We start from the raw sequence: 17,674 nt of genomic DNA on the forward strand, positions 1-17,674 counted from the left end.
TTCCCATACTGCGGCATGAGTTACCGAGTTCATGATTTGTAGGTGACCAGGAGATTGATTAAATTTCTGTTTTGTAAAGTGCAAGTTCTGATAAAAGCATATGTATTCAATTGCTGCTATGATGATTATGATAATGGAATACTTATAATTTGAGTTGAAAAAATGGAACAGGCCATTATCCCTTTCTTTTTTTTTTTTACATTAAGTCATGGTTGAGGTTCAGCTCACTGCTTAAAAGCTGCACAGCTTTAGTTTTTCAAGATGCTAAAATAAAAAATTGTGTTTAAGAGAAATCCAACATCCATTAAATTGTGAGCATATCTTTTGAAATTTTTTCACTTCTGAGAGATAAACCCATTTTCTCCAGATTGTCTTCAGGGAGAATTTTGGAACTGAAGGGCGTGGAGGATATTTTGATCAATATGGGTACCGAAACTTCATATCCTTTATAGTTATAAATATTCTTCATTCAAGATATTCTGTATCAAAATCTTACAAATGTGCAAGCTTGTAGCTGGTGCTATTAAGGAAAATGTGAGACCCTTGGTTGACAATATTTTATTCAAAGCTCAGTTTCACATGCTTTGTATGATTCTGTTCTCCTTGAGGATTTCAGCATCTGTTTCCTTATTGAAGTAGGACACTGACTTTTATCCTAGAGTTGCTAAGCCAAATCATTATACTCATCAATTCGATGTTGAGAAAATTTGGTCCAATCATAGTTTTGCATAATAACTGCTTGTATATAGTACAAGACCCCTTCCCTGTATTGATTTGAACCCAGTCCCACTTCTCCTTGGAATCACTGACTTTTAGATGTGCTTATTTCCATGTGTTTATTTTTTGGTATAGGTACCATATCTGTTCACTTGTTGAAATAGCTCAGTCATCCTTTATCATATGTGGGAATTCAGAAAACTAATATTTGTTTATGCTGGCGATTTGCTCCCTCATTGCATTAAAACTTTTGACAAGCTAACTTCCTTTGATTTTTTTTTTTTTGTTGTGCAGAATCATTCGTGACATTATTCAAAATCATTTATTGCAGGTAAACAAGTCATATCTCATTGTGTTCTTTGCTTGCACCAAAACATTTGGCATTAGAATGGTTAAATTTTATTTATAGTGACAAGGATTAGTATTTGTTTACTAAGTTTGTGCACCACTACTATTTATTTATGTATTTGTTTGATAAAACAGTTTCTTCCTGTTCTTCTATCATCACATGTTTATTATTCTATACTGGAGATTAATATTTACAAAAGCAACTCAGGTCATACATGAAGTATTAAATTTATAGTTGAGTACAAACATCTCAGAGATTGGAGGCATATTACTAGGCATTTTGGATTCTAATCTCCTAGATATCAAAATGATCCAAAAAAAACCTGGGCCTTTTATTCAACATAAATCAAGATAGCTGTTGCATAATTTCTCACAAATTTATGCAATATTGTTCAAGTCTTTTGGAAAACTGAAGATCACATCTCTCCAAGCACCTCTAAATCTTACAAAAACCTTTTGCTCCCTATGTTTAAATTGCTTTTCCTATTTCTATTTGTTGTTAACTCTTATTTCCATGTTTGAAGGTGGTGGTAATCATTGTTGTCAAAATCTAATAGTTCACGACCTAATTCTTATGATCCAGATCAAAATGGTCTTAAAAGACATGGATCTTATATGTGGTTTGGGATCAATTAGAAACATAGGATCCAGATCCATATTTTGAATTATACAGTTCCTTGCACCATAAGAACCAACTTGATTATACTATCTCAGGGCTTGCCAAACCGATTCGAATCACTCGGTCTGGGCATATCTACCCAAACCTCTACGGAACCAAGTCAATTTTCTGTGTGTTTTAGAACAAGCGGAGAATTGGTCTAAACCGAGCGAAACTCGGATCGGCTCAGTTCTAATTAGCACTTGCTGGTTCGATCATATCGATTCCTTTAAAAAACCCCTACCATCCCCGAACTCTCTCTCTTGATCTCTCTCTCTCTCTCTCTCTCTCTTTCTGCCCTCCCTTCTTAGTCACTCTCTCTCTCTCAAACTCTACTCTCTTTGCTTGGGCCATCAGTAGGATGCTGGTCATGAGGGACTTTGCCTTGTTAGCCATTGGCCCCCTTCCTGACCTCCAAGCTCTCAATCTTCTCCATCACTCCGCTTGCCACCAGCTCCCTTTGTGACCTCTAGCCTCTGATTGGAGACCTCTGGCCCTAGTCAACGATCTTAGGCCTCTGACGGACTACCTGCTGCCTCGATTGATGACCTCCAGCCTCTGATCAAAGACCTCTGACCCCGATTGGTGACCATCGATCTTCGATGGATGACCTTCGACCCCTAATCTGCCTATTCTTTGGTATCCTTTCTCTCTGTCTCTTGCTCTACCTCCTCTCTTTCTTGCTCGCTTGCTCTTAGCGGCACATGATCAACATTGATGTACATTCCTTGTATCAATATGGTATGATACTGTACCAACCCAATATTGGACCATTGGCGGTCATGATACGGTTTCACCAATTTTGCTTAACAATTTTCCCATTGAACCTATAAATGTTCGTATTTTTGTGCTATTTATTTATTAAATTATATGTAATTCCATTTTCCATAGTTTATTTTACTATATGACTTTTTTAATTTTATCAATCATTTATAAGTCTTGAGGCAAATTTTTACAGCCAAATGCTAGATCCAAGGTTCTTCGAATTGGTACTTGAGGGATATTGGCTGGCGACTGGTTAGGCAGGTACGAACCCATACCGTACAGTTCCGGGCCATACTGACATAGGGAGAGCCAAAGAGGGAGGGGAGAGGGGGGAGAGGGAGAAGAGAGAGAGGGATGGGAGGGAGAGGGAGAGGGAGGGGGAGAGAGAGGCCGAGAGGGAGGGCTCAAAATCCCTCATCTCATCGGCAAGGGGATTCCCTTGTTTGGTTTGAAATAGGGGATGTCTTGTAAATTTTTTTTTTTGAAAATTTCGAACTAAAGTTGGCGAGCTCTCCCTCCCCCTCCCTCTCCCTCCCCCTCCCTCTCCCTCTCCCTCCCTTCCTCCCTCTCTCTCTCTGTCTTTTCCTCTCTCGCCTTCTCACTCTCCCTCCATTTTGATTTGCCTCTCTCGCCTTCTCGCTCTTCCTTTGTTTTGAACCGATGGGCTAAATCGTGCCGGTAACCTACCGGTCCGGTTTAGTACGCTCCAAATCGGCGGGTTCAGCATACCTTGGTTTGAATCTTATTATTTTTTGCTAAATATTCTAATTAAAATGATAATTGAATTGAGAGGTATTATATAAATCTCTTGGATAACCAGACACACTGTGTGCTCATTAGATATGCTCTATATGGGCTGGAAACTAGATTTCTTATATGTTTTCCTTTTTGTTTTCAATTCATATGTTCCATATTTGACTCATATTTCAATTTTGACATTGATTTTACATTTTAAAAATATTCATGAGATATCAAAAAAATCTTACAATCTATGATTCGATTCACCATCTGATCTGATCCTAACCACAAATCCATTTACAACTTGATCTTGATCTTAACATTGGTGGCAATGTCTGTGGTATGCTGAAGTGGACCAATTATTGGTTAGGGTTCAAGTTTATGTCAAATCTTAATAATTTCATTTTGAAACTGTAGGAGGCATACATGTGGCATATTATTAACTAGAGTAGAAAAATCACTGCATATTAGTCACTGCTGCCAATATGTCCTTTCTGCTCTGGATGGCACTATAGATAATGTTATCACATAACTTTTGCTTCATGCTTGACCTGCTCAACCATTGCATGTATTGTTAACCTTCTGAAGCCCTACTAACTTATTATATCGTTGCTTTTGTTTTTCTTCCCTTTCCTCGCCTTAACTTATTCTTATGTGCCATTAGTGTCTCATGTATATGAGATTCAATCTTGTTATGTACTTTCTCTTTAACTAATTTCTCATAATTAATGGTCTAGGTCACATTATCTATGTCTATTTGTTTAGATGGTTTAAGGCTTAGTGTTTTGATCATGCTAACTAAAAACTTGACCTAAAAAGCTTAAGCTGTTAGGAAATGGGTCAATATACATTAATCTTAACATTCCTCATGTGTGGCCTAGACCATGCATATGGAGGGGTAAATGAGTTATGATATAAGATGTATCAAGATGACTACCAGGTTAATTAATTATATAAATAATTGTTTTGGAGGGGATTTGAACCCTTGACCTCTAAAAATTGGATCGTGGTTTCATCCTTCGCGTGAAAGGACACAGTCATTGGGCATGAAGAAAGGTGTATCCTTCATTTGCGTGAAGGTTACAACCGCTATCCTGAACAATTGCAGATTTGATAACTTGTAAACTTATCACTTGATGCCAAAAACTTAAGCTATTAGGGAACTGGTCAACAATGTATGTCAGGTTTAACAGATCATGACACCACAATGAAAGTGAAATATTTTTCAACTTAACATTTCCAAACAATTGTCTCCATATTCTCTCCTTTTGTACTTGGGAAATGAGTAGCCATATTATGTTCCTAAACCATCTCAGATTCTCAGTAAATTATAATCATTTGTCGTATTGCAGAGAATTTGCCCACCTAGGGGCAGCTCAATAATCTGTTCACGTTTGCAATAATAAATAATAATTCATAATCCTGTGTTGAACTATGTCTTTTTTTATGATTTTATTACAAATAAGCAAAAAGTTATCTTTTGAAAGCACAAAATTTGTCGAGAATGTAGTATACTTGGTCAGATCTGCAACAAGAAGTTTTGTTGTTTTGCCATACTAATCTCCATAATGTCTTTAAAACTGGGCATCAGTATAGTCTCATTCTGATTATGTTTAATAGACCTACTTACTTTTCATATACTTGTCTTCTTGCTTACTTCTTTGCACATAATTTTCCTAAGAAACATCTCTTTTGGTTGTATCCAAAATTTGAAAATTGACCAATAAATTATTTTGCACTGGTGCAGGTTCTTTGTTTAGTTGCCATGGAGAAGCCCGTATCTCTTAAGCCAGAGCACATACGAGATGAGAAAGTGAAGGTTATGAAGTTCATTTGCTATTGTAGATACCACATTGTTCTACTTGCATCTATCTTCTATTTACCGGATAATATAACCATTTTGCTTTGTACAAAATTACAAATAATAACTAGACAATGAAGAATATTGTTTTTCTTTTTTACCTCCTGTTCATGCCACACCTAACCATGATATTGGGAAACTTGTATGATTGTTTATATCAGGTTCTTCAGTCAGTCCTACCCATAAAATACGAAGAGGTTGTTCTTGGACAATATGAGGGATACAGAGATGACCCAACAGTTTCTGACAAGTCCAACACCCCAACATTTTCAACTGTTGTTTTAAGAATACACAATGAAAGATGGGAAGGTTTGTGAAATTTTAGAACAAACTTTATTAGTACTCATTATCTCGAAGTGCATCCATTATCTAATCTTTTCATGGTAATGTTTTCAATCTTGTGTATAGACCACTAGAATCTAATAATTCTGGCTGGATATATTTTTATGAAATCAATGACTAGGCAAATGTCTTGAATTACGTTGTGGTCAATATTGTGTTTTTCATTATTTTAAACCAATGCTAATAAAAACCATGCACTGCAGGTGTGCCTTTTATACTCAAGGCAGGAAAAGCTTTGAATTCAAGCAAAGCAGAAATTCGTGTTCAATTCAAGGATGTTCCCGGTGACATCTTTAAATGTATAGCTATTTGCATATACTGATTATACAGATGGCTTCTATCAGCTTTGTTACATTATCTTTCTGGAAGTTTTTTCTTGATTACTTTCAGCATCTAACAGCAATAGTAGACAACCTGAGAAAACTAGGAAGCAAAACTTTTAATGAAACACTTTTAATGAAACAGAAGTAATTTTGCAATCTCAGCATATCTAACAATGTTATTATAATGTGGAACAACACTATAGTACTTTTACTGAAACAGAAGTAATTTTGCAATCTCAGCATCTTGGTGCTGCTATTTGTCGAAAAATATTTTTATGTCCTTGGTTTGCTGTGCTGGTATCGGGCACTGTACTGGTTGTCCAATGGCACAAGTCGATACGGGCCCGCGCCGTGCCGTGTCGGTCTGGGCTTGTACCGACACAACAGAGGAGGCAGGGGAGAGAGTGAATGAGAGAGCAAATGGGAGAGAGGAAAAGAGAGAGATAAGGGGGAGAGAGGGAGGGAGAGAGAAGGCTGGTGCCTGGGCAGGAGGCGGAGGCTGCGGTCGGGTCCCTGTTTCGTTCGAAATAGGGGTTCGGCCGCTAAAAATTTTGCGATTTTTAAGTGAAGTCGCCAAATCGTTTGCCGACTTCACTTAAATATTGCAAAATTAAAAAAAAGTAAGTGAAGTCGGCAATGAGTTTGCTGACTTCAACTTAAATGTGCAAAAATAAAAGAGGCCTCTTCGGGCTCCTATTTCGAACGAAACAGGGGATCGGAGCTGGAGCCCTGCCTCTGCTCTCCCCGGCCTCTGCCTCCTCTGTGTGGAGGCTCTCTGGCCTCTGCCGGTTGGCCCCAGGCCGGCCTCTCTTCCTTCCTCTCTCCCTCCCTCTCCCCTCTCTTTTCTTTTTTTTTCTTCTCCTTCCCCTCCGGCAATGGTGTCTTGGTTTGATTGCCGGAAGCGTCCCGGTAAGCTGCCGATACGGCTTGGGACGCTTCGAACCGAGTGGTTCGGAATGGTTCCGCCGACCATATTTATTTCCAAATAAGACTATTCATTCAGTTTTATTTCTGCCTCTATGATATAACATCCCATTCAAGGGTGGGCCTTGACACAACAGTGAAGTAAGGTCGCTCTATTGGGACCTAGAGATCACAGGTTCTAAATATGGAAATAGTTTTTTTGCATGCGGGGGTAAAGCTACGTACATCTAACTCTCCCTAGACCTGCAAGGGCAGGAGCCTTGTGCATTGGGCTGCCCATTATGATATAACATCTCATTGGCTATCTTTGTCCATCTACCTCTTGATCAATGCACTGATCTCTTTCCTAGGTCTATTAAACAGGCTGACATTGGGCATGACTCGTGCATTAAGGGTTATTTCCTCTATGATCATACTAATTCATGGCTTTTATATTTCATATGTTGTTACTTCTTTGAAGAAATTCCTTACCAGGTCTTCGCCTAGCCATTTTTCTAGCTTTCTTGCAAGTTTTTGATCAAGTTATCCATCTTTCTCTTTATTATTCTTCCTTGAAATTCTTGCTTTACTTTCAACCACCTCTTGAGCTTTACCAGATAAACTGCTTATCCCCATTTTTCCACAATCTTGTGATTCTTTTCTTGTTATGGTTCCTGTTGCAACTTGCTTTCTTGCTACTTCCTATGCGTGCACCCTGTATGAGTTCAATTTCTCATATATTGCATCAATTAATCGTTTCCAGCCTAGATGATGGCGAAGATGCTTCATATTCTAAGTGGCTATTCATTCTCACCAAGAGCATTGATCCTTCCATGCACTATGCAACATTTAGAGTTGCATGAAAACCAAGGTAAGGGCTTTTAGTTTCTCTTTAACTCTAGGGACATTCTTTCCACCCTGATGGAAAAAGAACCCTAACATCCGCAAGTGGGTTGAACAACCAAAGACTAATCTACTGTTGTAGTCTTGTCTTATTGCTCATGTCTTCACAAGACTGTAGTACTAATTACAAAGAGACCTTCACCTTTATGGTGATGATTTCTGCTGCGGGCATTCATATTGTTGTTGACTTATTTTGCGATTAAAATCTCTCTTTATTAGACATGAATGCTGCTTTTTATTTTTCATGTTGAGTGGTTTAAGTGCACCATTTGGCATGACAAATTTTTGTAACATCGTTATGATGTTGTGAACCAAAATGAAGTCATTTTACCTGAAAAAATGCTTCGGTCAAGTAGTCACTCGCGCATCGCTATATGAAATTCTTTCTATTACTCTATTTTGCCTTGAGGTTCATTCTTGGGGATGTTTTCTTTCAAATATCATAATAAAATTACCTTCTTAAGACTTAATATTAGATACATGGTTTAGGTCTCTTTGCAACATCTTCAGTTTTTGTTTTGTCTTCTCTCACCACACACACTTGTTATTATGAGTGAGGAAGCTAGTGGATCAATCATGTGCTTGTGGAACACTCATATCACTGGTCCTGCAATCAAGCTTCATGTTTAGCAAGTTTCAAAGAAGGGAAGTTTCATGCTCCAAATACGGAACATAACACGACCATGCTATCAAGGGGTACAACTCACGATAACATGAAGCCAAACATTTTATTTAACTTCCAAATTTATCTGAAACAAAAAAAATAAATAAAAGTCCAATTTCATCATCCATTAAATGAAACCAATACTGGTTTAGAGTGCTTAAATTCAAACACAAATACCAAACCCATAATCCTCAATATACTAGGCTACAAATTCATGACCATTAAAGAATTAATGTTTTTATAGATCGCCAAGCTTGTTAGCACGAACTCTAAGCCTGGGCCATCCTTCGCCCCTATTGATCCTATTTGTCTGAAGAGAGAAAAATAAAAATAGAGATATATGAGCGACACTGCTCAGTAAGTAAATCTTACTCTACCTTACTGGATTAACCATAAGTTTTTTCATGCCAATGCATCATTTAAGAAAAATAATAGATATTACAAAAAGCATTTCATAGTACAAAATATAAAATATATTATAAAGCCAATCATGCATGCATAAATCATTTATATTTCATAAACATGGTTCCAAGAATAAATTTATAAATCGTCTTTTTGCTATTTAGCCATATCATAGTTCAAAACATTGCTCACAGATATTCGTGCTATGATCACTTTATATCCGTGACAGGGTTCGTGTTCGTAATCGATAAAGATTTTTGTTTCGTATGCCAATTTTATATCTGTTGGTGGGGCCTGTGTTCGTATGGATGTTAGCTTCAGATGTTGATTTTTCTAATTTTAGGAATCATACATAGCTATCTAAGAGCTTTTAGAAAACTTATATCTTTTTCTTAAAACATACACATAAATAGATTAAAACATATTAAATGGCATGATCAGATTCATATCGCATAAATAAAGCTATTTTCATTAAAACATTCATGAAACTATTTTTCATAATAAAGCATGATTTTCATAACATATATACTGATCCGTAATTTTAAGAAAAGCATAATATTTCCACAAGCAAATTTTATGCACGGAAAACATGATCATTTGAAAAATAATGAGTAAAATCTACTTACCTCTTCTGCCTTAGACCGTCAAATTTTACTAGGCAAATCTGCTAAACCTAATTAAAAATATTAAAAGCGAGATTAATTTCTGTTCGACGATTTAAATAGAATTAAAGTAATAAGAAAAGAAGTTGATTGATCAAGTGATAGAGTACGACAGCTCCGGACGGGTCAGGTTTAAGCAACTCGATCAATGAATCATGGGGCATGGACTTGATCAGGACCAAGGTTGTTCGACATGGCTCATCAGTAGTGGGTTTCAGGGATACTTAACATGACCGAGTTGATCGGTCCAATAGACGGCCCGAGTAGTTTAGGGCTTCTTTCTAGGGGTCAACTTGGGTTCATAGATCAGGTCAACAAAATCCTATATTAGGATCTATAAGTCTCCTAGAGAGAGAAAGAGGGAGAAGAGAGAGAAGGTAGAGAGAAGAAATGAGAGAGATTCTCTCTCTTCTTTTCTTTTTTAATTTTTCTTTTTCTTCTCTCTTTTCTCGTTTGCAGAACAGGGGAAGGAGGCAGCACACCGCGACCGTAGTCATGGTGGTTCGACGCGGTGGCAGCCAGAGGCGATCGAGGGCAGTTGTCGTCGATTGTTGGATGACAAAAATCAACCCAAAATAGGGCCAAACATGGGAGTTTCTTGGCTCGGTGATTCTCGGGTCCCAGCCCACTCGCCGGTGGTTGGAAGTTCGGCTCCGACTAGGGATGAAGGTAGGGAGCCCGGGCGACTCAACCAAGGTCTCGACATCAACAATCGGTGCTGCTGGTGGCTGAAATAGAAGGAAAACTTCGGCCAAAAATAGGAAAAAAATAAGGGGTCTGATTTTCGGCCGATTGCTAGGCTAACGACCTTAATTTTGGGTCATGGAAGAAGAATAAGAAAAGGGGCGGAAGGCTAGGGCTTTACCTTGGTTCTGGTGGCATCCGACGGCTTCAATTTTCGGCGAGCACAAAGACGGGCAATCGTGAGTTCAAGGGGAAAAAAGAGGAAGAAGAGCTGATTACCATCGATGGAGCCCAAAAGGAGAAAAACTTGTTTATATAGAGGAGACCTAGGGCCACCGGGGAGAAGGAAGGAAGACATCCATCGGGAGTCTTCCACTCGTCACGTGCGAAGCACATGCAGGGCTAGCATAGGCCAAGCCCAGTTGGGCGAGTCAAGTGGATGGAGCTCGGGTGGGCCCTCACATTCTTCCCCCTAAAAGAGTTTCATCCTCAAAACTTAACGTTCCTTAATTTTTAAACAAATGGGGGTACTTTAGTCTTTCATCTAACATTCCACTATGCTTTCACTGCGCAACTCTGATTTGATCTCTCTTCTATACTCATCCTATGCCTAACTCTATGAATCATAAACCTAAGCTTTAGTTCTACCCATTACTAGACTTTTAAACTTAACCCATAATCAAATCTATTGCTCTGATATCATAAAATGTCGCCCCAAATGTGGAACATAATACGGCCATGCTACCGAGGGGTACAACCCACGATAACATGAAGCCAAATATTTTATTTAACTTTTAAATTTATCTCAAACGAAATATAATGAATAAAAGTTCACTTTTATCATCCATTAAATGAAACCAGTAGTGATTTAGAGCATCTGAATTCAAACAAAAATAGCAAACTCATAATCCTCAATAAGCTACATATTCATGATCACTAAAGAATTAAAGTTCTGCTATATAGATCGCCAAGCTTGCTAGCATAAACTTCAATTCTGGACCATCCATCGTCCCTACCGACCCTATTTGTCTGGAGAGAGAAAAATAAAAATAAAGATATGAGCGACGCAGCTTAGTAAGTAAATCTTACTCTATCTTAGCGAATCAAGTATAAGTTTTTTCATGTCAATGCATCATTTAAGAAAAATAATAGATATTACAAAATAAAGCATTTCATAGTACAATACTACAATATATTAAAACAAGTTATAAAGCCAATCATGCATGCATAAATCATTCATATTTCATAAACATGGTCTCAAAAATAAAATAATAAATCATCACTCTGCCATTTAGCCATGTCATGGTTCAAAATATTGTTTACAAATATTCGTGCTACGGTCGCTTTATACCCATGACTGAGCCCGTGTTCGTAATCAACAAAGATTTTTGTTTCGAATGGCAACTTTATACCCGTTGGCCGGGCCTGTGTTCGTATAGATGCTAGCTCCGAGTGTCAATTTTTTCAATTTAGGGATCATACATAACTATCTAAGAGCTTTTAAAAAAATTTATATTTTTTTCTTAAAATATACACATAAATAGATAAAAAAGTACAAAATGGCAAGACCATATTCATATCTCATAAATAAAGCTATTTTTATTAAAACATTCATGAAACTATTTTTCATAATAAAGCATGATTTTCATAGCACATATACTGATCCTTTATTTTAAGAAAAACATGATATTTCCACAAGCAAATTTTATGCACGAAAAATATAGTCATTTGAATAATGAGTGTAAGATTTATTTACCTCTTCCGCCTCAAACCGTCAAATTTCACTAGGCAAATCTGCTAAACTTATTTAAAAACATTAAAAGCAAGATTAATTTATGTTCGATGATTTTAATGGAATTAAAATAATAAAAAAAGGAGATGGTTGCTGGAGTGACAGAGTATGGCGGCTCTGAACGGGTCAGGTTTAAGCAACTCGATCAGGACTAAGGTCGTTCGACATGGCTCATCATCAACGGGTTCTAGGGATATTTAACATGGCCAGGGTGATCGATCCAATAGGCGGCCCAAGCAGTTTAGAACCTCTTTCTAGGGGTCAACTTGGGTTCGTAGATCAAGTCAACAAAACCCTATATTGCAATTCATAAGTCTCCTAGAGAGAGAGGGAGAAAAGGAGAAACGAGAGAGAGAGATTCTCTCTTCTTGTTTCTTTCTCTCTCTTCTTGTTGGCGGAATGGGGAAAAAGGCAGCACACCGCGGCCGTAGTCATGGTGGTTCAACGCGGTGGCAGCCGGAGGCGATAGAGGATAGTGGAGGGCGATCGGCAGTGGCGGCCGGCCGACAAAAATCAACCCAAAATAGGGCCAAACAAGAGATTCTTGGCTCGGTGATTCTCAGGTCCCAGTCCACTTTCCGGCAGCTGGAGGTTCGGCTCCAATCAGAGATGAAGGTAGGGAGGTCGGGCGACTCAACCAAGGCCTCGACATCAAAAAAATAGTGGTGCCGGTGGCCAAAATAAAAGAAAAACTTCGGCCAAAAATAGGAGAAAAATTGGAGGTCTGATTTTTGGTCGATTTTTGGCTGAGGCCGATTGCTTGGCCGATGACCTTGATTCTAAGTCATGAGAAGAAGAAAAAGAAAAGGGGAGGAAGGCTAGGGCATTACTTCAGCTCTGGCGGCGTCCGGTGGCCCCGATTTTTGACGAACACGAAGACGGGCAACCGTGAGTTCAAGGGGAGAAGAGAGAGAAGGAGAGTTGATGACTGTCGATGGAGGGCCTAGAGGGAGGAAAAGGTGTTTATATAGAAGAGACCTAGGGCTCCGGTGGCCCTAGGTCTCCGACTCTAGTTGGAGTCGTTGGGGAGAAGGGAGGAAGGGAGACTCCCATTAGGAGTCTTCCAACCATCACGTGTGAAGCACGCGCGAGGCTACCATGGGCCAAGCCCAGTCAGGCTGGTCAAGTGGATTGGGCCTAGGCAGGCCTTCACAGAAAGCCTCTCTAGGTCATAATCAAGTTTTCTTAGCTAATTGGGTCTTTTTCGATTTCACGCTCAAACCTTTGCATGTTGTCTATATAGTGTTATTCCCTCCTTAAATTATGCAACCAAGGATTCGAAAATGAAGGTGTGGATCCACACCAATCATTGTTCTGGTATGTACCATGGTAGGGGGAATGCAAGAGATCAGCATGGGCTGGTAAGAGGATGGTACAAATGAGTAAAAAGAAAAAGAAGGTATATTGAGTGGTATGGAGTCAATACTGCATATAATGGGGTGATAAAAGTCGACATGCAATCTAGGGGCTTATTGGGGGTACCTAGTATTGTCAACACCCGTTATGGTGCCAGTATGGGCTGTACTTTTTTTTATGGGAGTATGGGCTGCACTTCAGTCCTTGAGAAATACATACAAACCAAATTTAAACTATTTAGGATGCTTTAGTTTTAAAATCAAATAAAAGATATCGTATCATATTGTTAAAGTTGTCCATTTTGAGAAATTTACTTCCAAAACTTAAATTTTGTTCTTAGGCATTTTACATGTGGTAGATCATGTTTGGTCATGTCGATAGTATTCACTCAACTCTCTCTCTCTCTCTCTCTCTCTCTCTCCATATATGTTTGGTGCATGTAGATTTCAGTCATTACCTCTGAATTATGTCGTATCTCAACGAAAATGCTTTACGTAAGAGATGGTAAATTTTACTAATGTTACTTGTGTACCAATTGTACATGCACACAATGAGGATGGTGCTAAGTATGTGCCTATAAATCATTCTGATTCTTCACCCATTTTTTGAAAGCTTAGAAATTGGGTAGCACTAGGTTTTAGTGGATACCTACCTCTTTCTAGTATGAATAATATCTTAATCTGTTTTGCTTCTTGATCATTTTTGATGCTAATATAAATTTTTGTTTAAGAGCTTGGCTACTAAATGTGGTTTTTGTTTTACAAAGCTAAGAGGCAAGGAAGAAATGAATTTGTCATACGCCTACAGCCATCAGAGGCCATGTATATGAAACTAACAGTAAGTGCTTGATTGCTTTATATTTTCTACTTTTCTTTTTGTCATCGTCATAGCAGTATATTCTTTATGCATTCTGTGATCATCATACTGTACCACCCACCCGTAGATACCATATTGATCCTAGAGATTTGAATCCTTTATTGGCTGAAATCTAAGAGGAAAGAACTTGATTTCAAGTTTAAAAATATCCATTGATGATTTTAAGATATTTCTCAAGGCAAGCAGGAGAGATTTATGGAGTAGACTAGGTGTCTTATATAATGGATTTGCAAGATTTGAGCTTGGACTTGTGACATTAAAACCCAGATCTGCTATCAGGGTGTCAAGATCCAAAACCCCTAAAAATTATATACTTCCTAAATCCTAATTCGTTTATAGATTTCATAGATTAATCACCTTTATGTGCATATCTTGTGGATCTTTCATGAATTTCAGATCATCATAGAAAGTCTCACAATCTATCATGAAAGATATGGATTAATTAAGTTTTTCTTATTTCTTCATATGGTTGCATATTGGATTTCCGTCACATGATTAAAGATATTACACTCTAAAATAACATGAAACATGCATTTTGTCAATTTTTCATTGGAAATTATTAGTAACTATAACCCCGAACAATCAAAAGTGTCCACCCAAAGTTCCCAAATAATATAATATATTTAAAAAGATGTTCAATAAATTTTCCAGCTTTGCTTTAGTTATCTTTATTTTTAAACTTTTTCTTTGTGGCGTGTTGTGTTTTATTGTATGTTTTACTCTAATCAATACTGCCAAAAATAATGTAACAAAAACTGAGTTTGGATATGATAACGAGTAACTAAAAGCATAACATGGTCATTTGACAATAAAGGAATAATCACTTGGAAGTATGGTAGATTTAATAAGATAACTAAAACTATGCCGATGGAGAAGATTCCAAGGAAAACACTGACAGCTGGAAATTCATGGATGTTTTGTGAAATTGTTGAACATATGTTCAAGTTAATTCTTAACCATATGTTAACTACATTGGATATACTTGATACTCCTTGTAGGCTGGCGGGCTAAAGCTTAAAAGTTAGATAAACTAGGTCTATTAAAAGCGGGTTTTGATATGGGAATCATATATATGTCTTCTAAGGATTTATTAGTCTTGCTCATAAAAAGAAATTATACTGAAAACTTATGGCCATTGTTTTGCTAGACTCAAGAAGTGTTTAAATATCCAATAACTCCAAAGAATTAGTCCAAATCAAAGTATGCCGATGGAGAAGATTCCAAGGAAAACACTGACAGCTGGAAATTCATGGATGTTTTGTGAAATTGTTGAACATATGATCAAGTTAAATCTTAACCATTTGTTAACTATATTTGGATATACTTGATAATCCTTGTAGGCTGGCAATCTAAAGCTTAAAGTCAGATAAACTAGTTCTATTAAAAGAGTGTTGTGATATGGGAATTGTCACGCCCCGAATCTGGATCATGACACGGCCGTGCTATTGCAATCTTATGCACACAATAATACGAAGCCACTTAAAATTTCATAACAAAAATAAATAGTTTTATTTACTAATGTCATAACATTATTCATAAAGTTGGAACAGTACATAGCTTCTAAAATTTGATTATTACATAACATTTTCAGTTACCCCAACCCTGAATAACACCAAGCTCCCTGCTTCTAGTAGTCTTATTCATCTGTAGGAAAAAAAATAGATGAAAAGATATGAGCTACACAGCTTAGTAAGTAACCAAGTACTATCTTATTAGATCAAGCATAATTATGCCAATGCAGTGATTAAGAAGCCAACAGTTGTAGCAAAATAAAGCATTGTATAGATGATATACACAAATCAGGTCATAAAGCAATGCATGTTCCATCCATGAAAGTTCATAATTATGATAATGCAAGTCATATAGAAATATTGCCATTTATCCATACTTTATAAAACATACTCTCAGACAGATGTGCTGCCATGGTCACTATAATCCCGTGACAGGGCCTATTAATTTTAGTCGACTAATTCTGTTATTCGTTACCAACTTTAACCTGTTGGTAGAGGGCTTGTTATTCTTTGGATGCTAGCTCCAGGGTATCGACTGGCCTCTATTTCTAGATGTGGTCGTAGCTATCTAAGAGTTCATAAATCATATTCTTTTTCTTTCATAAATCATAATCATCATAAATAAGTTGAAAAATGATAAATGGCATCATATAATTTAAAATGCATAAACATGCCTCAAATATCATTTTTCATGCAGTCTAACATAATCATAATTTCATAACTCATACACCATCAAATATTCATGAAGGATGCTCTTTAATCAAATTCATGAATCACATGCAATCATATACTTGATCCTAATTTTGAGAAGAAAATATCATAACAAATACATTTTCATAATCATAAATAAACAGTAATTTGAAAACTTTAAGATCAGTGCCAAGGTTACTTACAACAATTTGCTTTCTAATTTCTTACGTTCGGGTGACGAATCCTTGATCACCTAAATTAATCATATAGGTGTCACTATTCCTTATTTATTTCATAATTTTTTAATTTATCATAACTTGAATTTACTTACTTGGATCTCAAGTCCAATTTATCCAATTTGGAGCCTTTGGGCTCGATTTAGAACCAGATTGGGTTCACGTAGGTCAATTGGGTCTTTATTTAAAGGATTGGGCCCGATTCCTGATTGGGTCTAGCCTTTTTGGGCCAATTTGGTCTTCTGGTTAGGTTATTAGGCTCAATTTTAAGTCCAATTAGGTTTAATTTTGGTCCAGGATCAATGGGGCTCATTTGGGCTTGAGTCAGGGTCAGTCCGAAGTCAATTTGGTCTCAATTTAGTTGAACTGAGTTTGAATTGGGCTTGATTCATATTCAATTGGGTCTGCTGAGACTAACTCAGCTTAATTGGGTTCTGATCCAATTTGATTGGGCTTAATTTGATTCGGATTTAACCCAATTTACAGTTTGGATTCGTCCGGACTTAGCCCAATCTGATTGGGCTCGAGTTTAGTGAAATTTTGCTAAACTCATTTTCCTTTCCTTTTATTTGGGCCTAACGGGTTCGGACCCGTACCCGAATCTGACCCGTTAGGGCGGACCCGTTAAGGGTCTCTCTTCTTCTTTTTTTCCTTTTCTTTTCTTTTTCTTTTCCTTCTCTTCTTTCTTCTTCCTTCCCGAAGCTTCTCCCTTTCTTCTTCCATTTCCACCGCGATCTCCTTCCCCTTTTCTTCTCCTCTCCTCCCACGAGGCAAGGAGGCTCGGGAGGGACAGCCAACGGCCGACAGTGCCTGGCAGCCGGCCTGCGGCGCCCACAGTCGCGCCCGCGGCCGTGCCTGCGGTCGTGCTCGTGGCCGCATTGGCATCTCGCGTTCCACAACCGACGATCCGCGGCGAAGGTCGGCGCCCGCGGATCGACCACTGGTAAATATTTCTATGTTATTTTATTTTTCTTCCTCTTCCTCTCTTCCTTTTCTTCCTTCCCTTCTTTCTTCTCCCGTGGAGGGGAGATTGGACTCGGGGAGGGCCCGAGCCGCAGCTGGCGGCGCTCCCCAGCCGGTTAGCGGCACCGGCCGCCCCTACAGCCGCGCCTGTGGCTGCAACTGGTGCTCGCTGCCGACGACCTGCGGCCAACGTGGCCTGTGGCCGACGCTGCTCGCGGCCAGCCCGGCTGACGCCCGCCTTTCCTTTTTTTTGTTTAGATTTAATCTCTAAGCTAGGTCT

The 17,674-nt window shown here is 38.2% G+C and overlaps 1 protein-coding gene across 1 annotated transcript in view; it reads left to right on the top strand.

Annotated features, from left to right (window-relative positions):
* Positions 1-17,674, top strand: part of LOC103723314 (glucose-6-phosphate 1-dehydrogenase, cytoplasmic isoform) — a 45,146-nt gene that overhangs the window by 12,802 nt on the left and 14,670 nt on the right. Inside the window, exons 8-13 of the mRNA XM_008814199.5 lie at positions 368-426; positions 1,012-1,048; positions 4,974-5,045; positions 5,249-5,396; positions 5,633-5,728; positions 13,885-13,955. Coding sequence (XP_008812421.2) covers positions 368-426; positions 1,012-1,048; positions 4,974-5,045; positions 5,249-5,396; positions 5,633-5,728; positions 13,885-13,955 — 483 coding nt within the window. The remainder of the gene's footprint in view (positions 1-367; positions 427-1,011; positions 1,049-4,973; positions 5,046-5,248; positions 5,397-5,632; positions 5,729-13,884; positions 13,956-17,674) is intronic.

Source organism: Phoenix dactylifera, chromosome 13, assembly GCF_051530095.1.
Source record: "Phoenix dactylifera cultivar Ajwa chromosome 13, Ajwa_hap1_PhDact_Kaust_v1.1, whole genome shotgun sequence".
NCBI lineage: Eukaryota > Viridiplantae > Streptophyta > Magnoliopsida > Arecales > Arecaceae > Phoenix > Phoenix dactylifera.